This window comes from Parambassis ranga, chromosome 20 (genome assembly GCF_900634625.1).
Source record: "Parambassis ranga chromosome 20, fParRan2.1, whole genome shotgun sequence".
NCBI classification, from domain to species: domain Eukaryota; kingdom Metazoa; phylum Chordata; class Actinopteri; family Ambassidae; genus Parambassis; species Parambassis ranga.
In genome coordinates, this window is record NC_041040.1 from 7,351,351 (window position 1) to 7,375,956 (window position 24,606).

General features: G+C 42.3%; 3 protein-coding genes across 5 annotated transcripts; 2 read left to right on the top strand and 1 right to left on the bottom strand.

Annotated features, from left to right (window-relative positions):
• The first annotated feature begins 3,068 nt into the window (after positions 1-3,068).
• Positions 3,069-13,663, top strand: LOC114453086 (myelin-associated glycoprotein-like). Of its 3 annotated transcripts, none has more exons than XM_028432751.1 (7): positions 3,069-3,204; positions 3,320-3,706; positions 4,033-4,338; positions 4,415-4,684; positions 4,818-4,899; positions 4,988-5,024; positions 5,121-5,565. In XM_028432751.1, exons 1-7 carry the CDS (start codon positions 3,132-3,134, stop codon positions 5,160-5,162), a joined length of 1,197 nt encoding a protein of 398 aa, XP_028288552.1. In that variant the 5' UTR covers positions 3,069-3,131; the 3' UTR covers positions 5,163-5,565. The 3 variants fall into 3 exon arrangements, with proteins under 3 accessions (XP_028288552.1, XP_028288549.1, XP_028288551.1); XM_028432748.1 differs by lacking the exons at positions 3,320-3,706; positions 4,033-4,338; positions 4,415-4,684; ... (1 more) ...; positions 4,988-5,024; positions 5,121-5,565 and adding exons at positions 9,935-10,321; positions 10,648-10,953; positions 11,030-11,299; ... (1 more) ...; positions 11,755-11,785; positions 13,153-13,663 and having other exon boundaries at positions 3,079-3,204; XM_028432750.1 differs by lacking the exons at positions 3,069-3,204; positions 3,320-3,706; positions 4,033-4,338; ... (2 more) ...; positions 4,988-5,024; positions 5,121-5,565 and adding exons at positions 9,676-9,819; positions 9,935-10,321; positions 10,648-10,953; ... (2 more) ...; positions 11,755-11,785; positions 13,153-13,663.
• Positions 13,664-14,472: 809 nt separating this feature from the next.
• Positions 14,473-16,987, top strand: LOC114453571 (sialoadhesin-like). Its single transcript, XM_028433524.1, has 7 exons — positions 14,473-14,595; positions 14,711-15,085; positions 15,412-15,717; positions 15,794-16,063; positions 16,271-16,346; positions 16,480-16,516; positions 16,781-16,987. Exons 1-7 carry the CDS (start codon positions 14,532-14,534, stop codon positions 16,985-16,987), a joined length of 1,335 nt encoding a protein of 444 aa, XP_028289325.1. The 5' UTR covers positions 14,473-14,531.
• A 158-nt stretch (positions 16,988-17,145) lies between these two features.
• Positions 17,146-24,486, bottom strand: pck2 (phosphoenolpyruvate carboxykinase 2 (mitochondrial)). The gene is made up of 11 exons (XM_028432723.1): positions 24,455-24,486; positions 21,051-21,263; positions 20,785-20,969; positions 20,370-20,440; positions 20,102-20,237; positions 19,824-20,011; positions 19,549-19,711; positions 19,254-19,469; positions 18,952-19,089; positions 18,604-18,699; positions 17,146-18,479 (listed from the first exon to the last, which is right to left on the bottom strand). The coding sequence occupies exons 1-11, from the start codon at positions 24,484-24,486 to the stop codon at positions 18,010-18,012; spliced, it is 1,908 nt and encodes a 635-aa protein (XP_028288524.1). The 3' UTR covers positions 17,146-18,009.
• Between the last annotated feature and the right edge of the window lie 120 nt (positions 24,487-24,606).

The following is a 24,606-nucleotide window of genomic DNA, read 5'->3' on the forward strand; positions in this document are numbered from 1 at the left end:
TTACTGTGAAAGAGCCACTGCAGTTCATTTTGCACTCCTGTTGCATGTTTTATTTATTTCTGCTGCTATGCTAGCCGCCTCCTGTGTTTTCTGGTTAAATTAGCACACATTCATAGGGAAAATAGAGTTATTTCTCTTAAAACCAAGGGTTTAAGAGAAAATAAGAGCATCAGAACTCAGGATTATGACACCATGTTGGCAGCACCATAGTCCATCTGCTTAATTCAAGTGCAGAGGAGCAGAATGAGTAAAAATACATTTAGTCTCAGTACAAGTGTCACAAAAAGGGAACTCTCCAGAGTCCAGAGGAGTGTTTTATATACCAAGCTGTAAACATGTTTATATCTGCTGTACATTTCAACACTGGAGTCTAAGGGGATTGACTTATTTTTGGAGCCAGCCCCTGCAGGCTGCAGAAGAAACTGCAGTATATGACTTGGGCTTCATGTCTCAGCCACAGACCACTTGCAAAAAAAAGACATCACTACGGTGCAGTGAGGCTGCCTGCTTCACATATGGACATTATTTGGCGGGTCCTTTGGGTTCATTGTGTGCATGGCTGGACTCTTTTTATAGCAGTGTCCATAAAACTAAACTCTAACTGCTAAAATGCTCGAAATTATTAACTGCAGGTTGCAGGACATGATTATATAAACAGAAGGCTCTCACACCCACACCACCCCATTTAACAGCTGATGGTGTGAACTTTGTGGTCTCGCTTCCGTCAGCTGGTACAGCCCCTCACATGAGTCAGACCTGAAAAAAGCACAAATGTTGTGTGTTGTTCAACCTTGAATCAGTCTTTGCTTTTTGGGTGACTCCTTCAGAGCAGAGCCAGCTTTAGATCAGCAGCTATCAGCTCAGAGCTGAACTCAAGCTGCTCTCCTCCTTTTTCAGTTCTTCTTTTTTTTTGCTGATTAACATTCATTCTAATGTGACCTCGATAACAACAAATGTAGGTGTGGACACTTTAAGTGTTTTCTAATAACTCTGAGGTCTGAAAACGTTTTATTTTTCTTTATGGTGGAAATGTAAAAAAAATGTCTAAAGTTTGGTAATTTAGAAGCAAACTGTATTTTCATCTTTTGCTTGTTATTAATTCTTCACAGCTAAAACTGTTTTATTATTTACATGTTTAATGATAAAGGGCCTGAGACAAGATCACAGTCAGTCATGTGACAAAGATGTTCATATGACAAGCACAGCTTACTACTACTGTAGTCACTTACAGGGTCTGAGGAGGAAGTAAAGGTGTCTTATATTTCTGCTGTTTAAATCCTGTCATTTTTTTTCGTCTGTTTTTGCATCACAGCAGGAAGAAAGTGATAATTAGGCTATTTGTTTGTCAAACTGGATTTTAAACTGTCATACTTGTTTTAGCAGATCTATTTGATAAGAAAATATTTATATATCTTTGTTCTACAGGTTACGACTGCAAAATAAATGCTGACTATGTTAAATTATTTAGATTGTATTCAGAGAGTATTTTCAAAGTGCTTCTATTCTATTTAATACCTGGTTTACATGGTGCTTTGGTTCAAATATGAAGGTGTTATGAGTATGAAGTATTATCTCTGAGTTTACAGTCTGAGATGATCGTCATGGCAGAAAAACTGAAAATGCTGTAGTACATATGCCAGGCCTGTGAGTGGCGCTGCAAGACTACCACAAACAGGAAAGAAGACATGGTGCATGCACACAAACCTTGAGCGATGTAAACAGAATAACATGGATCTCAAAACTTAGTTATTGTCTACTTGCTGCTCACTGTGTTAGGAGCAGAGGATTTTGCTGTAAAATCAATAACACAATAACACGTCCTGTGTCAGTTGTTCTTCATTGTCGTTGTTTGTATGCAAATAAAATTACTGTGTTGATGCCTAATTATTTCCATGCCTGTACCTGTTCAGTCTACCTGCATGTCCACTACTCTCAAGGTGTAGAAAATATACATACAAGAATATATGATCGCGTTAAAGATGATGTCAACATACATACGAAGCCCAAACACCAGGGCGATGACAGATAAGGAAAGGTTTGAACTCTTGGCAGATTCTAGCCAGCCCTGTCACCTACCGATGATGTCATCACCTGGAGACTTCAAGAACTGCCACACACACACACACACACACACACACACACACACACACACACCAGCAGGGGGAGCCAAACAGCCTGTAAGGCTCCTGTTTGGTTGTGTTGCAGAGTTGCACAGGTGATGAGAGTGTTGCTGAAGAGCCAGCAAGTAAAACCAAAGAAGAAGAGTGAGAAAACATCCGATATAGAGAGAGATTGATCTCCTCTGAATCAGGACAGCAGCAGCACACAGTGTACGCACAGGTCAAAGTCAACCAGCAAACAGCTGCACACAGCCTGCTGATGCAGAACAACTCTGTGCTCAGATGAAGAAATGAGGTTTTATTTGCACTTGTTTTGAATCTATTAGTACAAGCCTGTAAAATGTTAATTTCAATTAAAATCAGAGGAATGAGAGAAGGGCAGAGATGGAGAGACGGTCAGAGAGGCAGGTGGAGAAAAGGCCAGTGAGTGGTGTGCTTTAATCAATGATGGAGAGAACAGAGTCATCCTGACTGAACCTGCACTAAGAGCCTCATGAATGTGTCAGTCACATTGAAACCAGCCTGTTTCTATTGTTTACAGTAATGGAGCACAGCTTTACTGATGATTTAAGTTAAACACAGATCAGCATATTCACACGTTCAACGTAGAAACTCACACCTGCACATCGTGCAGCTTTCATGCATTCACACTAAAAGATGGAGCGTGAACTTTTTTGTCATACACAGCTTGTTCTTGCCCTGCCTCTCTGATTTGGTGGGGGGTTGAAGGCCACTGTGATGCCAGGTTCTTCCTTTAACACTGTGAGAATAAGTGTTTACTGACCACCAACTTGAAACCTCAATGTTGCATCAGCATTTGACAGAAACAGAAAAATACCACTAAAAGGTTATTTCCTTATTAACAACCTCAAAGGGGGAAGGATGAAGATCTTGCTGTCACTTTAAAAGAAGAAGTCGGCTTTCTGTTGTAACACATCAGCCAAACAGAGTCCTTCTATTCTTTCTGCTTCACTAATCACTGGACTTTCTCCTTGTGTCTCAGCCTGTGAGATGACTGTCATGGCAGCCCTGTGTGTGAACCTGCTGACAGTCAACATGTTTCTGAGCGTCTTCTTTCTTCCAGGTGAGCTGTTTGTTCACGTTGAAACATTTGATTGTTCAAAGGACGCACACATGCTGCTGAACTGCAGTTTGTGTATCATCAACACATGTTGTTCATCATCAGTCTGGTTTTACAGGTGATTTGGCTGATTGTCCTGGCAAGTCAAAACTCTTCATCACTGCACCGAAGAAGATGGAAGCACTGAGTGGATCCTGTTTGCACATCCCATGTAACTTTAGATCTGAACCAGGAGAAGAAGAGTTTGACAGCACAAGACCAACATTTGGAGTGTGGTTTAAAAATTATGTCACTTTTGCTAAGGGTCAAGATAATGCTGTCTACAACAGCAGTGGAACAGTTAACATCTATCCAATGAACATTATTGGAAATCTGAGACAGAAAAACTGCTCCACTCTGTTTTCTAATTTAACCACAAGTCATACAGACAAATACTTCTTCAGAGTTTATAACGGTCCATACATATCAACAGCTTCCTGTGATCCTCTTCAAATAACAGTTAAAGGTAAGACAGTTTGTTTTTATGAATCTATAATATTATTGTTGAGGATAAAAAGTGAAATGAGTGGTTTGGGTCTCCATGAATGTAACCTTCACTGTGAAATGAAATATCTGCTGTAGGATTATCAACAGTATCAGTCAGAGTGCAGAGCTGAAGAAAGCAGTGAGTTAACACAGAGTTAGTACAGATGGACCCTGCTGACATACTTACAGTATACATGAGGCTGTCTGTATTTTCTGCCTCCAGCTGTCTGCAGTCCTTGTTGTTAATATAAACTTTATACATTTGATATAACTTCATATTTCTCTGTGTCCTCTGTGAACTGACAGATTCTCCTTGGAGTCCCAGCATTCATATCTCAGCTGGTGATCTGAAGGAGAAGCAGTCTGTCTCTATAACCTGCTCAGCTCTCACTCCCTGTCCACACTCCCCTCCTCAACTCACCTGGAATCTCCACCCAGACTCTCACACTGAAACAGAGGAGAACACAGATGGAACCTTTACAACTAAACTGCAGCAGACCATCACTCTGTCACACACACATGATGGATACAACATCAGCTGCTCTGCCACATATCCTGTGAATGGAGGACGAAACAAGACAGCAGAGACACAGCAGACTCTCAGTGTTTCATGTAAGTGATCCTGTCAGCACATCATGGTTCAGCTGTTTGTGATGAAGAAAGTTCATGTCTGTCACATCTTCCTCAGATGCTCCTAAAGACACCTCAGCATCCATCAGTCCATCAGGTTTGCTGTCAGCAGGTATCTGGATGAACCTGACCTGCTCCAGCAGAGCCAAGCCTCCAATCAGCAACTTCATCTGGTTCAAGAACACCACAGATGGACCCAAGAAAGTCCATGAAGGACACATGTACAGCCTGGAAATGACCAACATGGCAGACATAGAGCTTCATTACTGTGTGGCTACAAATGCTCTTGGTAATCAGACGTCTTCATGTGTTCATTTGAATGTTTCAGGTAAATAACTGAATCTGCTCTTTATCTAAATTGTTGTATATTATGTTTTGATTCATTCAGTGTATCTTTAGTTAGTTTCCTTTTTTGAACATGTTTCCAGTAGAGAGAAGTTGACCCTGCTGTGTTGTTACAGGTGTTCGTACTGTGAATGTCTACATGACAGTGAAGATCACAGGGATTCTGATGCTCTGCAGTGCAGTCGTCATCTTTGAGTGGTGAGACAAGCTTCTCTATGATCTGATACTTTGCAGCTTTTAAATGTCAGCATTTAATGTTTTTAACATTTTGAACTTTTTCCTTCAGTTGGTTCAGATCAAGGTTCCCAAACAAAGCAGAGGAGGTAAACTGCTGAGCTGGTTGTTACTAAAACTGTGAAAGGAGGAAGGAGCTCTGACTCCTCACTAACACCTCTCTGTGTGTCGCTTCATTTCCACAGACAGACGACGTCAACAGAGTGATTGAGATTCAAGCATCATGAGCCACAAGCAGAGGAGGACGATGCTTAGATCAATGGAATGATTGATTATTTCATATTCGTTCTTTTATTGTACATACTGATGTGCCGAACAAATGCTTGTTTTATTTTTTCTTTATGGTGGAAATTTAAAAAAAAATGTCTAAAGTTTGGTAATTTAGAACCAAACTGTAGTTTCATTGTTTGCTTGTTATTAATTCTTCGCAGCTAAACCTGTTTTATTATTTACATGTTTAATGATAAAGGGCCTGAGACAAGATCACAGTCAGTCATGTACAAAGATGTTCATATGAGAAGCACAGCTTACTACTACTGTAGTCACTTCTTCATTTACAGGATCTGAGGAGGAAGTAAAGGCGTCTTATATTTCTGCTGTTTCACTCCTGTCGTTTTTTTTTTTGCTTCACAGCAGAAAGAATGTGATTATCTGTTTGTCAAACTGGATTTTAAACTGTCATACTTGTTTTAGCAGATCAGTTAAATTATTTAGATTGTATTCAGAAAGTATTTTCAAAGTGCTTCTAGTCTATTTAATACCTTGTTGTACATGGTAAGTTGAATGTGTTAAATGCATAAATATAAATAGCTGCAATGGTTCAAATATGAAGTATTATGTTGTTTTTTTTAAATTCAGATAGGACCTAAACCCAAACACAAAAACAGCAAGGTATCCAACTAAAGGTGAGCTGCACTGAGGCTAAGTTTACACATAGCCAGATATTTTGAAAAATGAATATTTCCTTCCCTCCATTTTCCAAAATAACATCATGCACACATCATAGTTTTCAAAAAAGTTTCTGTTTACATTAACCCGCATAAATACGCTCCCAAGAGCCGTCATGACTATGCCAGGCCTGTGGGTGGCAGTATAGGAAGAAAGAGAAAGCCGTGCAAGCCAATCAGAAGCCTCATCGACGTAGTCTGGCTCTGTGGCTGTGTTCGAAATCACTCCCTAATCACTATATAGGGCCATATATAGTGCCTCCACCATTTTGTAGTGCTGTCCGAAATCTTAGTGAGAAATGATAGACCCCATATAGGTGACAAAGATGCAGAAGAGCAGTATTTGCAAATGCAAACACGTAAAAACTGCTTACACCAACAGAAATCCAAATGCTACCTGAAATGCTTCCATCACTAGACTACAGCCTGCTCTGGCAGCCGTACTACACAAAAAAAAGGTTGCATGAACTGACACGCAGATACCCATGTATGTGTAAACAGGGTCAAAAAATAAAACAACAAAAAAAATTCAAAAGAAGTCCAAACATGGAGAACAAGAAGCCAGACTACAGGTGGCGCTGTTTCCCTACTACCTGGAGTAGTGGGAGAATGGCACCACAACCTGCATAAAATCAGCTGGCACACACGTCACCAGTAACATCACGTGACTTCTGAAGAAGACTGCAGGAAGCAGTCGAAACATGTAAAGGTAGAAAACACAAAACACTGGTCTGATCGAAGGAATACTCTTATAGTTTAAAAGGTGAAGACCAAATGAATCTTGTTGAAATATGGAGCACATAAACAACAAAGACAGAGGGGCTCACTGGACTTAAATACACCAGTTAAGGAGACACAAGTGAGACACATTAGGGTGGGGACAACAATCACAAAGGAGGGAACACACTAGGAAGTAAAGCAGTGGAGGACACACAGGACTCCACAGAAAACATAAAAACAGATTGTTTCAGGTAAATATAGGATTAAACTGAATGTGCTCACATCCTGTGTCAGTTGTTCTTCGTTGTCTGCTGCAGCATATTTGTTTGTTATAGCACCTTTGTATAAAGACAAACCATGTGACTTCCTGTGCCTGCACCTGTGCAGTCTACCTGCATGTCCACTACTCTCAAGGTGTAGAAAATATACATACAAGAATAAATGATCGCCTTAAAGATGATGTCAACATACAGACGAAGCCCAAACACCAGGATGATGAGGGATAAGGAAAGGTATGAACTGTTGGCAGATTCTGACATGGAAGTCAGCCCTGTCACCTACCGATGATGTCATCACCTAGAGACTTCAAGAACTGCCACACACACACACACACACCAGCAGGGGGAGCCAAACAGCCAGTAAGGCAGTAAGAGGTGACCCTGTTGTGCAGAGTTTGCAGTGGCTGCAATCATTATATGTTTAAGTGGTAAGATGACACAGCTGGTTCAGATTAAAACTGCACAAGATGTCACAGGAGTTCTAAGCTCGTCATGTGTTGATCATCAGAGTCGGTGGTGTGAGATGTCGGTGTAACCAGTTTTATCTGCAGTAACTTCACAGCACCTCTGAGTGTTGTTTCATTTCCACAGACAGATGGAGTCAGCACAGAAACAATGATGATCTGTAGGCTTCATTTAACAGGCCTCAAAGAGGCGGCCGTGCTCCTTCTCTTATCTCACTCTCAGAGTAGTATTATACATTGATTATCTCTTCCAATGCATTGATTGACTGGTAGACTGAGGACAGTTAAGACTAGACTGAAGGAGGAAGACGCATTTGTTATGTGTTCCACCATTGTTGATGTTTATATGAATGTTTTAACATAATTATTACAAGTTTTCATAAAACGATGCATGAGTGTGATGTAGGTCTTCATGTCCTCACTGGATCTCTGATTAATGAGGATGAGGATGATGATGATGTAAGTCAAAGAATATTTTTTGACGGACTTCTTCACCCACACTTTATGCAGCGCTTCCTGTTCGCGGCTGTTGGACCTTACAGCAGGCCCGCTCCCCATAGACCACAATACACCACACACACACACACAAGAACTGTGAACTGCTTACGCAAGTCACACACTTACTCTCATTCACACTGATCTTATCTCCTTAATATTTCCTCTACATGTGTCGCTCTTGTAAATAGCTGCACTGTTCAACAGATGTAAATCGGTCACATCCCATTGAGCACAAAATACCCCCAATAAAGGGGATTTTCTCACCCACCGAGTCTGAGCAGGAGGGATGTCAACGTCTTGAAACAAGTGTGTTTATGATAACTAAACCTGGTTCAAGAACACCACACATCAAAGTTCATGAAGGACACAACCCCTCCTGTTTGGTTGTGTTGCAGAGTTGCACAGGTGATGAGAGTGTTGTTGAAGGGCCAGCAAGTAACACCAAAGAAGAAGAGTGAGAAAACATCCGAGATGGAGAGATTGATCTCCTCTGAATCAGGACAGCAGCAGCACACAGTGTACGCACAGGTCAAGGTCAACCACCCAGCAAACAGCTGCACACAGCCTGCTGATGCAGAACAACTATGTGCTCAGATGAAGAAATGAGGTTTTATTTGCACTTGTTTTGAATCTATTAGTACAAGTCCTGTAAAGCTCACAAAACTGTCCTCATGTTCCTCTTTATGTGTCAGATATGTGCAAACAAAAGCCTTATTAGAGATCAATTACCAAGAGAGAGAGAGGAAGAGTGAGAGAAGGGCAGAGATGGGGAGACAGTCAGAGAGACAGGTGGAGAAAAGACGTGGTGTGCTTTAATCAATGATGGAGAGAACAGAGTCATCCTGACTGAACCTGCACTAAGAGCCTCATCAATGTGTCGGTCACATTAAAATCAAAGATTTGAAACTTCAGTGCATCAGCATTTCACAGAAACAGACAAATACAAACATCTAAAAGGACAAAACTGAAACTTATAACTGGGGACAGTGTGTGTGTGTGCGTGCGTGTGTGTGTGTGTGTGTGTGTGTGTGTGTGTAATCTTAGCAGCTATGCAACATCCTTCTCTTTAAGGCAAGTTTCGGAGAATCAACGACTGAGGAAACTGCCCACACCTTAATGAGTTATGACCAAATCCCCTCATATAAATTGTGAAATTGTCAGACAGTCAAAGCTTATTAAAGGTTTTCACACAGCAGTGTTGGCTGCACAAACAGTATGATGCTCAGAGTGCTGCCTGCTTCTTCAGGTGAGAGTGGACTTACTGAAGCAGGTTTCAAGACGCTGTAGTGGGTTAAATAAATGTGCTGACCTGAGGCCTTAGGTGGGTTCAGGAGCAGCTTAAAGTCACTGAGGGGTGATGGATGAAAGGCTCAGCGTGATTTGTACCAAACATGAATGACTTAATGCATTTTATGGAAGTGTTGGTAAGGCAGCTTCTTGGCCGGTGGCCTCCCATCTGATTGGTCCAGATGTCCCAGATGTTTGGCGGCTGGTGTAATTTCTCCATTTTATTTTCAGTGTTCTAAATGTGTCACTCCACACTCAGTTAACAGGAAGTTAATAAAGTGACAGGAGCCACACTGTTTCTTCACCCTGCATCATGTGAAACTGTTCATTGTGTTTATTTTATTCACGTGAGACAAACAATATCAAGATTTACACATCTCTTCTTAAACATGTTGTACTGTTAAACACTGTACAGTCACTCACACTCTGTGGAGATAAAGATGCCCCTAAAAGGGTATTTCCTTATGAACAACCTCAAAGGAGGAAGGATGAAGATCTTGCTGTCACTTTAAAAGAAGAAGTCGGTTTTCTTTTGCAACACATCAGCCAAACAGAGTCCTTCTATTCCTTCTGCTTCACTAATCACTGGACTTTTTCCTTGTGTCTCAGCCTGTGAGAGGACCGTCATGGCAGCCCTGTGTGTGAACCTGCTGACAGTCAACATGTTTCTGAGCGTCTTCTTTCTTCCAGGTGAGCTGTTTGTTCACTTTGAAACATTTGATTGTTCAAAGGACGCACACATGCTGCTGAACTGCAGTTTGTGTATCATCAACACATGTTGTTCATCATCAGTCTGGTTTTACAGGTGATTTGGCTGATTGTAAAACTAGATCTGTCGTCTCCATTTTTACACCGTGGACGATGGAAGCACTGAGTGGATCCTGTTTGCACATCCCATGTAACTTTACAGCTAAACCAGGAGACGAAGAGTTTGACAGCACAAGACCAACATTTGGAGTGTGGTTTAAAAATTATGTCACTTTTGCTAAGGGTCAAGATAATGCTGTCTACAACAGCAGTGGAACAGATAACAAATATCCAATGAACATTACTGGAAATCTGAGACAGAAAAACTGCTCCACTCTGTTTTCTAATTTAACCACAAGTCATACAGACAAATACTTCTTCAGAGTTATTAACGGGCCATACAGAGCAACAGCTTCCTGTGATCACCTTCAAATAACAGTTAAAGGTAAGACAGTTTGTTTTTATGAGTCTATAATATTATTGTTGAGGATAAAAAGTGAAATGAGTGGTTTGGGTCTCCATGAATGTAACCTTCACTGTGAAATGAAACATCTGCTGTAGGATTATCAACAGTATCAGTCAGAGTGCAGAGCTGAAGAAAGCAGTGAGTTAACACAGAGTTAGTACAGATGGACCCTGCTGACATACTTACAGTATACATGAGGCTGTCTGTATTTTCTGCCTCCAGCTGTCTGCAGTCCTTGTTGTTAATATAAACTTTATACATTTGATATAACTTCATATTTCTCTGTGTCCTCTGTGAACTGACAGATTCTCCTTGGAGTCCCAGCATTCATATCTCAGCTGGTGATCTGAAGGAGAAGCAGTCTGTCTCTATAACCTGCTCAGCTCTCACTCCCTGTCCACACTCCCCTCCTCAACTCACCTGGAATCTCCACCCAGACTCTCACAGTGAAACAGAGGAGAACACAGATGGAACCTTCACAACTAAACTGCAGCAGACCATCACTCTGTCACACACACATGATGGATACAACATCAGCTGCTCTGCCACATATCCTGTGAATGGAGGACGAAACAAGACAGCAGAGACACAGCAGACTCTCAGTGTTTCATGTAAGTGATCCTGTCAGCACATCATGGTTCAGCTGTTTGTGATGAAGAAAGTTCATGTCTGTCACATCTTCCTCAGATGCTCCTAGAGACACCTCAGCATCCATCAGTCCATCAGGTTTGCTGTCAGCAGGTATCTGGGTGAACCTGACCTGCTCCAGCAGAGCCAAGCCTCCCATCAGCAACTTCACCTGGTTCAAGAACACCAAAGATGGACCCAAGAAAGTCCATGAAGGACACATGTACAGCCTGGAAATGACCAACATGACAGACATAGAGCTTCATTACTGTGTGGCTACAAATGCTCTTGGTGATCAGACGTCTTCATGGGTTCATTTGAATGTTTCAGGTAAATATAAGACTGAACCCGCTCCCTCCTGTTTTGTTTTCTTTTGCTTTGTAGCTTTGTGTGTTTAACACCTTTAAGTGTATGAGTTATCATATGTATAAAATCTGTCTATATATTTTTTCTTGACATTTTCTCATTTCATGACTGTTTTGTTTTGTTTTTCTTTGAACAGACAGTTTTCAACACACAGCTGCAGTTGTTGCAGTGATCGTTGTCGTTGCTCTCGTCTGTCTGGCTCTCTATGTTTGGTGAGTGTTCTACATTAAATCTACAGCTCCTCACAGTGAACCTTCAGCCTTCTGTGTGTTAAATTAGGCCATGTCGAAGAATATGTTATGTTCACAGTTTGTTGCACTTATAATCAGGTTGTTGTTTCTTATTGTGTGACTTCACTTTAACAAATGTCAGTCCTCCTTCAGGGTTTCAGTCACTAACAGCTCTGTAATGTCTTCCAGGAGGTTTAAGAAACGTCATCAACAGACTCAGGTCGGTACATATTACATTGTTGGTTCATGTATTATCACTGTATTGTTTTCCAGCCCAGTCTCAGCTCATAATGTGAAATAATCATACAATTTCAAATCTGCATGACACAACTTGTCATGAATAAAACAGTTGAGATAGTTTCATGCAGACTGACAACAAATAGTTTATGTGAGCATAACAATCCACAACTGTACTGTGTTTGTAAAGGACTAGGCTGTGTTTTAATGCCTAACCTTAACCACAAGTGGAAAAAGAGATTGAAGTGGCGATCAGTCACCAGCTTTAAGCTGGAAGCTGTTCACAGCCCTCCACCCCTTTATACTGTAAAATGGCTGATTTGTGTCTATGTGCACAAAAAAGACATTATAGGTTTCCCAAAAAGGGACAAAACAATAAGTTACATGATATGACACTAAAGTAATGTCACAATTGGTTGAAAGTACATTCACCAGATACAACACATATTTACGTATATAACCGAACCTTTTATTGTGTTGTCTGATGCCATCTGAACATGGGGCTAATAACAGCCTGTGGTAGGAGGCAAAGCTGCAGACTTTCAGTCAGAAGTCCAGGGTTTGAGTCTCCTTAACACCCCGAGCTGTTGTGTTTTCGCTTGCTGTAGTGCCGATACGTTGTTAAAGTTATTTTTAATACTGGTTAAGGTTAGGTATTAGAAACAAAGATAATCTTAAAACAAATTAATTCATAATATTAAACACATTTTGTAGAAAAATGGAGACCGTTCCATGGTCAAGAACAAGTCCCCTCCACTAACCCATGTATAGATGGAGAAATACATGTTCTATTTCCAAAGGTTCAAATACTGAGGCTGAATGTTATGAAACAGTGTTAGCAACTCTGTGGTTGGAAACTATGTGCCATCTGACCACAGAGACTGTACACACCACACAAGACGACTGCTTATTTTTGCAGACATGCAGCAGTTCTTCAATCAGAAACTTGTTGTATTCAGTCTTTTGGTTAGGTTTCAGTTTAGAATCAGAACTAAACAGAGCCACCTACAAAACTAAACAGCGAAACACAGGACGTATATACAAGAGGTTAACCAGACACAGGTGAGACACATTAGGGCGGGGCAAGCAACCCTAACGGAGGGAAAACACTAGGAAGTAAAACTCACAGGAACACAAGGGGAAACATGGACTTTCACAATAAAACAGGAAACACAGGACACCACTAAACACATGAGGAAGGTCAGGAATGAAATGAAAACAAAGTATGAAATACACTTACATCAAATGTAATCCAACAAACCGGGAGTATAACAGAAAACAGATCATAAGATCACAGAATCATAACACTATCACTAAATCCAGCTCACAACTTTTATTTTTGTTCCACAGAGTCAAACAGCCGCACAGCTTCCTCTTGAAACACCAGCAGCTGGAACACAGGAAGAAATCCACTATGGAGACATCAGCATCTCCAGTCGGAGACCTGGACCGTCCTCTGTCTCAGTGCAGGACAGTGGACAGCAGCAGGACACAGTGTACTCACAGGTCAAAGTCAACAGCAGCACACAGCCTGCTGATGCAGAAGAACTCTATGCTCGTGTGAAATAATGATGTCATTTACTCTCTGCTATTATGCGACACACAGAGACAACAAGACGACAGTCAATGACAGGAAACCTTGCACCATGATGCAGCCACAGACTTTGTCTTTTATGTTACAACAGTCCTTTATTGTGTAGCTGCTGATGTGCAGTAAGTAGCTGCAAACTAGACAAGTGCAGTTATTGCTTCTTGTCTTGCATCATATTTTCTTAAACTTTTGAAGATGTTCATTCATTTCACTGTAATAAAAACCTCAGAATACAGTTTGTAAAAACACTGATAATAATAAAAATCTTATTTATTGGTCCAACATTTCACATTTAAACCTGCTGCACTGCTCTGAGGATCATTGGTGGACTTCATACAGCGTCTGATGACAAAATGATCTGACTTTTGTTTCCACCAGAGGGCACTGTGGGCTCTGTTTCTGCTCATTTCACTCTTCTAACAGAACAGAGGGATGATACCTGTTAGCGAATACTCCTGAGGTGACAGTGTCGTGTGGACATGATTAGGACTCTTCATATTGGTTTATTATGACATCTTGATTCCAGGTTGTGTTGTGCTATCGGGTGAGCATCTAAACAACCAAACTGTGAATCAATCAGTCAATCAAAAAACTTTATCTGTCCCCTGGGGAACATAAAGTGTCACAGAGTGGCTCTCTGTGCCTGCTCACAGCGAGGTTTGGGTTGAAGCACTCGTGGCTGCACCTGCCTTAGGTCGTCCCAAGTTTACAGGGAGATCTTACCCATCATTGGTTAACAGTCTGCCATGCTTGAGTCTTTGTAAATAAATAATTAGTGAACTGAACCCAGAGAAGAGTTTTACAGCAGAACAACATTTGAAGTGTCACTTAAAAGTGACTCCAGAGTGTTACTCTGGTAAGAGGAGCATTTAAACAATGCAGTCTGTAAATTTAAACCTGTTGAAGTAGGTGACAATGAGTCAGTTATTTAAAATTATTTCTAAGAATATCGCTGTTATTCACACCCTCACTATAGATGCCCCTAAAAGTTGACTTCCTCCCTCACAGTGTTGGAGGAGGACGCTTAAAGACTTCTTTAAAAACTATGGGTCTGTTGGTTTTAACCTCACAACAACTAAACAGAGAAGTGTTTTATTGTTCTGCTGCTGATCAACTGAAATCCTGTGAGAGGACCGTCATGGCAGCCCTGTGTGTGAACCTGCTGACAGTCAACATGTTTCTGAGCGTCTTCTTTCTTCCAGGTGAGCTGTTTGTTCACTTTGAAACATTTGATTGTTCAAAGGACGCACACATGCTGCTGAACTGCAGTTTGTGTATCATCAACACATGTTGTTCATCATCAGTCTGGTTTTACAGGTGATTTGGCTGAATGTCCTGACAAGTCAAAACTCTTCATCACTGCACCGAAGAAGATGGAAGCACTGAGTGGATCCTGTTTGCACATCCCATGTACCTTTACAGCTAAACCAGGAGATGCAGAGTTTGACAGCACAAGACCAACATTTGGAGTGTGGTATAAAAATGTACACGCTTTTGCTAATGTTGTCTTCAACAGCAGTGGAACAGTTAACAAATATCCAATGAACATTACTGGAAATCTGAGTCAGAAAAACTGCTCCACTTTGTTTTCTAATTTAACCACAAGTCATACAGACACATACTTCTTCAGAGTTAATAACGGTCCATACATAGCAACAGCTTCCTGTGATCCTCTTCAAATAACAGTTAAAGGTAAGACAGTTTGTTTTTATGAGTCTATAATATTATTGTTGAGGATAAAAAGTGAAATGAGTGGTTTTGGTCTCCATGAATGTAACCTTCACTGTGAAATGAAATATCTGCTGTAGGATTATCAACAGTATCAGTCAGAGTGCAGAGCTGAAGAAAGCAGTGAGTTAACACAGAGTTAGTACAGATGGACCCTGCTGACATACTTACAGTATACATGAGGCTGACTGTATTTTCTGCCTCCAGCTGTCTGCAGTCCTTGTTGTTAATATAAACTTTATACATTTGATATAACTTCATATTTCTCTGTGTCCTCTGTGAACTGACAGATTCTCCTTGGAGTCCCAGCATTCATATCTCAGCTGGTGATCTGAAGGAGAAGCAGTCTGTCTCTATAACCTGCTCAGCTCTCACTCCCTGTCCACACTCCCCTCCTCAACTCACCTGGAATCTCCACCCAGACTCTCACAGTGAAACAGAGGAGAACACAGATGGAACCTTTACAACTAAACTGCAGCAGACCATCACTCTGTCACACACACATGATGGATACAACATCAGCTGCTCTGCCACATATCCTGTGAATGGAGGACGAAACAAGACAGCAGAGACACAGCAGACTCTCAGTGTTTCATGTAAGTGATCCTGTCAGCACATCATGGTTCAGCTGTTTGTGATGAAGAAAGTTCATGTCTGTCACATCTTCCTCAGATGCTCCTAGAGACACCTCAGCATCCATCAGTCCATCAGGTTTGCTGTCAGCAGGTATCTGGGTGAACCTGACCTGCTCCAGCAGAGCCAAGCCTCCCATCAGCAGCTTCACCTGGTTCAAGAACACCACAGATGGACCCAAGAAAGTCCATGAAGGACACATGTACAGCCTGGAAATGACCAACATGGCAGACATAGAGCTTCATTACTGTGTGGCTACAAATGCTCTTGGTGATCAGACGTCTTCATGGGTTCATTTGAATGTTTCAGGTAAATAACTGGACTGAATCTTCTCTTCTGTTGCTTTTTTAATTTTGTTTGCTTTGTAACTTTGTGTCTTTAAAACCCTGAAAAGTGTGTTTTACTATATTTATAAAAACTGTTTTCTACAAACAATCTCAATCCATTCACATTATTATTTTTTTAATTTATTTAAGTTCATGTCTGTTTTGTTTTGTTATATTTTTCTTTGAACAGACAGTTTTCAACACACAGCTGCAGTTGTTGCAGTGATCGTTGTCGTTGCTCTCGTCTGTCTGGCTCTCTGTGTTTGGTGAGTGTTCTACATTAAATCTTCAGCTCCTCACAGGAACCTTCAGTTTTTATACAAATCCAGTTGGTTCATGAAGTAAAACATTGTCCAGGCCTTATTTTAAATATCCTGACAGCTCTTTATTGTCTTGCAGGTGGCCTAAGAAGCATCAAACTCATCGTGACACTCAGGTGATTAACTATTAGACATATGTGGATCATCAGTATGTGGTCTTAATATAAAACACAGCAAAACAAGCTCATCAAGCAGCATCAGCACACTGTGGTCAGCAACCTTGTCAGATAAACTTCACACCAAAGAAACAACAGTTTATTTTTGAACCTGTGATTTTATCTTATCTTATTTTTGTAAACAAGCAATAGTGAAATCATATGTGCTGGGATAATGTGTGTTTAACATTTGTAAGGCAGCATTGTCCAATCCACTTTCCTCAGAGTCAAACAGCTGACTGGACAGAGGAAGAAATCCATTACAGAGCCATCAGCGTCTCCAGTCAGAGACCTGGACCGTCCTCTGTCTCAGTGCAGGACAGTGGACAGCAGCAGGCCACAGTGTACGCACGGGTCAAAGTCAAGCAGCCCGCAAACAGCTGCGCACAGCCTGCTGATGAACAACTCTATGCTCAAGTGAAGAAAAAGTAACTTCTGTATGTCGACTGCTCCGAGGCCTGCACGGGAACACACTGCTAATAATGACTGGAAGCTCCACAGCTCCACCCCCTGCAGCCTTTTGACAGTTATAGTCCTATTTGTGTAGTAGTACAGGAGTTAGTAGGTTAAGAAAAAGTAACGAGCCATTGTTCCCACATTTGAAGATGTTTATTCATTGCACTGAAATAAAAACGTTGGCATACAACTTGTAAAAATAGTTAATAATCTCAGTCGCATTTATTGGTCCAACATTTCACATATTGTGTGTAAACATCACCTGGAATCAAACTGCTTTAATCAACAAACATTACAAAAGGTGGCTGGTTGAATAATGCATAGTAATCTTTGGCCCCTACAGAAACCTGCTTCACTGTTCTGAGTAGTTAATGGACTTAGAATAAAATTTAATTTTATTATCAATTTAAAATAAAGGCCACTTGGTGCTAAAAGTCACAATTTGTAAAAATTTTATCTGCCCTTTCTACATTTACTTTGAAAGGGTCTTTGGGCTTCAGCCTGTAAACAATAGCAGCCTGGACACTGTAATGTTTATGGTTTGAAAGGCACGACGTATTGAATGCACTCCAGTACCATGCAGATAGTTGGGAGTGAACGGAGGTAGGGATAATTAGCTTCTCTCTCTCTCAAAAAAAAAATATCAAACCTTCACGTTGAGAGTCAGACCTTCCTCCTACAACCAGCCCAGCACCAGTTCCTCAAGTGTTGCAGCATTATTGTGAAAGTAGTGTTCGAAAAGTTAGTATTGCATTGTAGATTTTTGTTTTCCTCACAGATTTCTCTTCATGAAGAGAACAGCAGAGATCACAGACTGTGTTTCCATCCACAGAGAGAGAACAGAAAAGCCACGGTTATGTTTCTGGCATTGGTTTCCAGTTGGAGTTCTCTGTGTCTGTAAACTCAGTCAGTGTCTCTGATCATACCCTGATAATCTGTAGCCCGTTTCATCAGTGCCCCCCTGCCTGGTTCTACATGAGCTTCCCATCCGTAGGGTTTTATTTGTGCACTCTGTCCTCCAGCGCCTTCAGCTCAGCCTCCACCTGAGCAGGCAGATCGGCTCCGACCTGCTGAGTGAAGTAGGCTCTCAGCTCCTTGGTCTCCTTCTGCCAGAAAGGCTTGGGCACGTCAAACAGGGCGCCCATGTCCACACTGCTGCTCAGACCTTTAGTGTCGATGGTGCCATCTTCTGGCAGCCAGCCGACAATGCTCTTCTTGGCTGCCTCGTCCTCCCTCTCTCTGCTGCAGCGCTTGAAGATCCACTCCAGCACGCGGGCGTTTTCGCCAAATCCGGGCCAGAGGAAGGCGCCGGAGGCAGGGTCCTTTCTGAACCAGTTGACATGGAAGATCTTGGGCAGCTGAGTAGGGGCCTTTCGGCTCTTCATGCTCAGCCAGTGAGCGAGGTAGTCGCCAAAGTTGTATCCAAAGAACGGCCGCATGGCGAAGGGGTCGTGCATGATCACCTTGCCTGGAGAAAAAAAACCGATGTACTGAAAGTGCTCAAACAATATCTTAACATTAGCTGAGTTCACAGAACTGATTTTCCTCAGAATCGTGTGTGTGTGTGTGTGTGTGTGTGTGTGTGTTTGTACCTTTATGCTCAGCGGCGGCTGTGGCCTCAGACCTCATTGCAGCTCCAACAAACACTCCATGTTGCCAACTGAAAGACTCGTAAACCAGAGGGACACCTGGAAACGACAGCATTTTGTCATGCACAGCTACCTTTCTGTTATAAATGTTGGGTTTCAGCTTGTTTTCTATATTTCTGGCCCAGAATTACGTACAAACATTTGTTCATATCATCAGCACAGCTTTCAATGATTTAGCAGCAACTGATCCAGCCTCTTTTTTCTTTAGTATAGTAGTTTAAAATGGCACCTTTGTTAATTCTCGGGGCAAAAAATGACTTTACTTAAGCCGAAAACAAAGATGGCACCTACCCTCAGGCCTTCTGCCGCCAAAGATGATGGCGTCAATGGGAACGCCCTCCTCACTCTCCCACTGAGGGTCAATGATGGGACACTGAGCTGCTGGAGCACAGAAGCGGGAGTTGGGGTGGGCACAAGCTGTCGGACTTCCTGTGTGCAAAGAGAGAAAACAACAGTTTGACTTGGTCAAGGTAGACCACTAGATGGTGCTAAAACACACAAGGATGATTAAGTGCAGATATTCAGGTGTGATCTTTGAACAGAAAAGCTGAATCATTATCAGAACAGCTGATGAGAACATTTCATTCTCATACCTGGTGCCCAGCTCTTTCCGTGCCAATCTGTGAGTGTTACTCCAGCAGGAGGGGGGTCAAGCCCTTCCCACCACACTCCTCCATCGCTGGTCTCTCCGACATTTGTGAACACAGTGTTTTTGGCAATGGTCGCCATGGCGTAGGGGTTGGTTTTATCCGAGGTGCCTGGAGCTACACCGAAGAAACCGTTCTCTGGGTTGATGGCCCTGAGTTTACCTACAGGGAGACGACAGAGTGGATTCAGAGGGCTGCAGCGGGACAGAGTGAGTGTGTGTTCAGGAAGGTTGGCGCTCACCTTGGCTGTCAAACTTCATCCAGGCGATGTCGTCACCCACACACTCCACCTTCCAGCCTGGAAGAGATGGCTTCATCATGGCCAGGTTTGTTTTACCACAGGCGCTGGGGAAGGCCGCCGCTACGTAACGCTTCACTCCCTGAGGGTTGGTGATTCCCAGGATCTGAGGAGGGAGTAAGATACCACAGTCAAAGTCAATCAGAGGATTTTTTTACTTTCTTTACTAAGCCAACTCTTTATGTCTAGTCCTTGAGTTTTCAGTCCTGTTTTCTCACCAGCATGTGCTCCGCCAGCCAGCCCTCATCCTTGGCGATGCGGGAAGCGATTCGGAGGGCGAAGCACTTCTTCCCAAGGAGAGAGTTTCCTCCATAGCCGCTACCAAAGGACAAGATCTGCCTGGTGTCCGGCAGGTGAGATATCAGCACTTTTTCTGGGTTACAGGGCCAGGAGTTGACCAGAGGAGCTAGAACGGGAAAATAATTAGTAAAATGTTATAAAATAAAAGCAATGCTAATCTCAGATATAACTTTATTAAGGCTATAGGAATCTGTACCTCTGAGAGGTAAAGGCTGCCCCAGAGTGTGCTGACAGCGGACAAACTCCACTCCTTCAGCCAGTTTATTCAGAACTGGAGTGCCCATCCGTGTCATGATCCCCATGCTGGCTACAACATAAGGTGAGTCTGTCACCTTGAAGACAATTTACATGTTTATCACCCAGATCTGCCAGACAACAAATCACGGTAATAAATTACAGCAACAACACAGGCTTATCGTTTTATTGCCCGGTTTTCCGCTGTGTGTGAAGAATTCAGAGAGTACCTGGACACCATATTTGGACAGAGATGAGCCTACAGGTCCCATACTGAAGGGAATCACATACATGGTGCGACCTACAGAGAGGAGGACACAGAGACACAGTAAGAACACTGTAATGTAGTTTCGCCATTGATTGGTGTGATCATGAAGTAATTTTTGATTCATTCAGGAACCAGCAAAGCCTGTTAATCTTGTTTTGGCTTACACATAAATCAAATGACAAGGGGTGATGCTGATGAAGAGTTTAGGATGTGCACCGGTAGCTACAGATCTTGTAACCTTGCTATGCTGACCTAAAGATGTACTCCAGCCTCTCTGCTACATGCACATCATGGATACTGGGACAACGAATTAAAAGAGGGAAGTAAAAAGCACATGTTTCTGGAAACAAAGAACAATTATTTTATTCCCAGTGTACCTGTCATGCACCCAGGAAAGCGCTCTTGTCTGGCTTTCTGCCAGTCAGACTCGCTCATCCAGTTTCCCAGCTGGCTCTTTGCCCCTCCAGCAGGGATAGGGATGGTGTCTCTCTGGGTCTTGGTCACAATCACAGTCTTGCTCTCCACCCGAGCCACGTCCTTCGGGTCTGTACGTGCCAACCAGCTGCCAAACAGTCAAACAATCAAGAGGGACATGCAGAAGAAACACCTATAATAAAAATGGAAAATTTGTGAAAAACCTTACCAGTTGTCATATTTGGGAAGCCTCTTGACCATGCCTTCCTTCTCCAGACCTGCCAGGATGTTGGCCGTTTCCTCCGGCGTCCCCGTCACCACATGCACACCGCTGGGCTTACATTCCTCCACCGCTCCCTTCACAAAATCAGCCACTGCAGGTGGCAGTGACGGGATGGAGGCCAAGGACCGAACCCCGACACCTGCCCCGACACCTCCCTGCCTGAAAGACAAGCAGACGGACTGAATCATTTATTCTGCTTGAAGTGAACAGCAGTGTGCTCGACCTTTTGGTTCAGTTTGTTTGTGCAGATGTGAACAAAGTAAACAGCCACTCAGAGAGCTCAAGGAGGAGGCTGTTTTGCTGCAGTCACAAACAAACTCTGGAGCAGTCAAGTTTGTGGTTAGAACATAATCTGACCAAATTATGAGCTGCTGCACAGATATAAGCACTGTTCCAGGACACAAGGCATTCTTCACAAGACCAACAAGCTCAATGTAAAAGGTTCAAATGTGGCTTTTTGCAGTGTGGTTAGCTTGAATTCTCTCTGTGAGGAGACACCAAACCAAGTAGGAAGCACTCCAAGTTTACAACAACAACACATCAAATGTATTCAAGCGGACAAGGTGTGAAGAAAAACTTGGATGCTGCTCGCTGATGAATGAGGAAGAATCTGACCTAATTAATACATTTATATTTTTTCCAGGCCAAAGATGAACACAACATTTTCTATTCAGTTTTTTTAAAAGGCCTCAAAGTGGAGTGAGGTGACAGCAGTGATAATGAGATGCCTTTGTTGCCCTTGGGTGGTTATTATTACAACCTGAGAGCCTGAAAACTGACTTCACTACAGAGGCCTGTGGGGGGAGGGGGGGCAGTCTATTGTTTGTTCACAGCATGATGTTCACACACACACATGAGCCACTGTTGCTATGTATGCTGTTAAAACACAAGCTTCTGTCCGTGTGTGTGTGACTCCTGCCTGTCTCAATAAAACACACAAAATAAGTGCTTTGTGTCCTCTCTGTGGGCACACGGGATGGCCTCTGGGGACCCAAACTCTTTATGCTCAAATCAGAAGTTTGAGTATATTAAAGCAGTTGTTAATTAGCTGCCAACACAAGTCACGTTCTTAGCTGTTGTTTCAACGATCAACAGAGTCACCCGGTAGCGTACAGGCACGTGGCTCCCAATTGGCAGCACAGAGTGTGTCATTATGCATACGTTTACCCACACACACTTTCTACTGATGCGTGCAGAGATACACGTTAATCCAGTCTGAGTGTACAAAGGTCACAGGCAGCAGGCATGTTAAGGTGTTCACACTCAGAAAGAAGATAACATGTACTCTGACAGTCTGACAGCAAAGAGCAGAAAGGGTCCAAACTCCCTTTGAACAGCGTACCTGAACCACAGCAGCTGTTTAACTATTGGTGTGACTGCAATTAATCATCAACACCGTCCAGATTGTGCTGACAGAGCAAGGCTGGCAGAGAGAGTTCAGCAACTTAAGAGACTTGAAGTTAAATTTGAGTTTGTAGAAGCCTTGTCATGACTCCACGAACACTCATATTTGTGGCTGCATGTTGTGGAGGACAACACCTCATCATTCACTAATATATGGGGAGTTTGAGGTAGAGGAGCTTCGCCTTGCTGCACTGCCACCAGCTAAATACTCAGCTCAATGCATGACAGAACATGCAATGCTAATAGGTGTACACTATATGAGGGGTTCAATAAGTCTCACTACACAACATGGCAAGCACACACAATGTAGTGCACTTTATAGTGAGTAGGGGGTGTTTTCAGATGCAGATGTGGTCTTTTATTGGACAAGAAGCTAATATGCTAACATCTGTGTGAGGCGCTGAGCTCACACATGTTTTATATCGACCCTCTATAGTGTGTTAGGATTACACAATCAGAGTTAGTGTGTCACAGCCCCTCATGTTGCCCTAAGAACCCCAAAAAAGACACTTTGTTGGTCTTATCTCTGGTTTTATGGTCAGTAAATTAATTACCTCTGCTTCCTAACATCAGTCCTGTCATGCCACTAACTAACCACTGGACGGATGCTGAACATTATCTCCAGTGTGACATTAATTAAGGATAGGGGTGGATTGTTCTCAGAGGAAAGATAATGTTATCCTGTTTGCATCAGAGTAGCTGCATCTTTTTTTAGGGTGGACTCCGCTGACCTTTGCTCCAGGCTTTCAAAGCCATTCCCTCCATGCCTTTGTCTCTAGCTCGCATTCTCCACCCCAACCCCCGTACCTGATGGGGTATGTAGTGGGATCAGGGCATGTTTTAACAGATTTACCCAGATATGCATGTAAGCTCCCAAGCTTACATGCAGCATCTTTCTCTAATTAATGATGTTTTTGTGGTATCCATTGGTCTAGGTTCCTGCAGAACAACTTTTTTTTTCCCCTCCTAACACACCTCCAAGTTATCAAGCCAATCATCACGCACCACAGGCAGACATGCGTACACTCCCCCTCCAACGCCCTGACAGATCCTGGTCAATAGTCTCTTTAGGGCAGAGTCTACACGGTGACTTAAAAGAACATGCACACATGCTGCACACATTAACCCCGCTCACGGTGCAGCGAGGACATGGAAAAAACACACGGAGCAGGCAGCAGGACATTCAGTCCAACCATTCATAATCCGTCAGGCAGAAATACAAACAAGATGCACTGTCACTGGATCACACACTCTGCCATGGTGTCAGTCACTCCTCTCTCTCTCTTACACATGCGTTCTTAATGACAAAATAAAAGCACACACAGGATGCCACCAAGTGCTCACTTTGACTCCAGCCTTCCTGTGTGATGTGGCCTTATCACAAAGCCTGGAGGGAAATACGTGGTGAAGAGAACAACACAACTTAAGACACACACACTTTTCTGATGAGTCATTTAATTCATTAAAACCCTTAATCCAAGCCCTGCCTCACAGATCAAGTCTAACAAGTTTCTAACAGCAGCTAACAATGAAGAGTCTGCGATTTTTATAATGACATGTAAAAACAACAGTAAATCAATCATAGCATTATAATGACTTTAATTGACAATTTGAGCCAATTAAATGGATAAAACTGTGTCCTTTGTTCCATTTCTTTTCAAAATAAAAGTAGTGAAATGTTTTTTTGGACAGGAACTTGTTAAATATAGAAATTACAAAAAAAAGAAAAAAGAAATTACAGCTTAAACTAAGCAGGGTTTTTAAATGAAAAAAATCAATCAATCAATCAATCAATAAATGGCAGAGCCACTTATTTTGAATTATTTGTTTAAAAGGTTAAACATCCTCTTAGCATTAGCTTAGGTAAAATGTAAATATTGCCCAAAAGTACCATGAGCATCGCTTCAAGAGAGTTTAAATGACAAAAACAAAGCAAAAAGTCTCACCTTCGTATGACTCCCAACAAAAGGCTGGACATCCTGGGTGCCAAAACTGTTTAAAAAAACGAGCTTATAGAAAATTAACAGTGCAAAAAAAAAAAGGCGCATGTGTTAGCTGGTGGAGATGAAGCGAAGAGCGGCGGCTACAGCTGGTCACG

Coding starts and splice junctions, on each gene's coding strand:
- LOC114453571 (XM_028433524.1), top strand. CDS start 14,532: ATGGCAGCCCTGTGTGTGAACCTGCTGACAGTCAACATGTTTCTGAGC. Junction 15,718..15,793: donor GCAGACTCTCAGTGTTTCAT/GTAAGTGATCCT, acceptor CATCTTCCTCAG/ATGCTCCTAGAGACACCTCA. Junction 16,517..16,780: donor AAACTCATCGTGACACTCAG/GTGATTAACTAT, acceptor CACTTTCCTCAG/AGTCAAACAGCTGACTGGAC.
- pck2 (XM_028432723.1), bottom strand. CDS start 24,486: ATGTCCAGCCTTTTGTTGGGAGTCATACGAAG. Junction 19,090..19,253: donor CGGAAAGAGCTGGGCACCAG/GTATGAGAATGA, acceptor CTTTGCACACAG/GAAGTCCGACAGCTTGTGCC. Junction 18,700..18,951: donor TGGCGGCAGAAGGCCTGAGG/GTAGGTGCCATC, acceptor TGTCGTTTCCAG/GTGTCCCTCTGGTTTACGAG.
- LOC114453086 (XM_028432748.1), top strand. CDS start 3,132: ATGACTGTCATGGCAGCCCTGTGTGTGAACCTGCTGACAGTCAACATG. Junction 11,548..11,754: donor TGTCTGGCTCTCTATGTTTG/GTGAGTGTTCTA, acceptor AATGTCTTCCAG/GAGGTTTAAGAAACGTCATC. Junction 11,786..13,152: donor AACGTCATCAACAGACTCAG/GTCGGTACATAT, acceptor TTTGTTCCACAG/AGTCAAACAGCCGCACAGCT.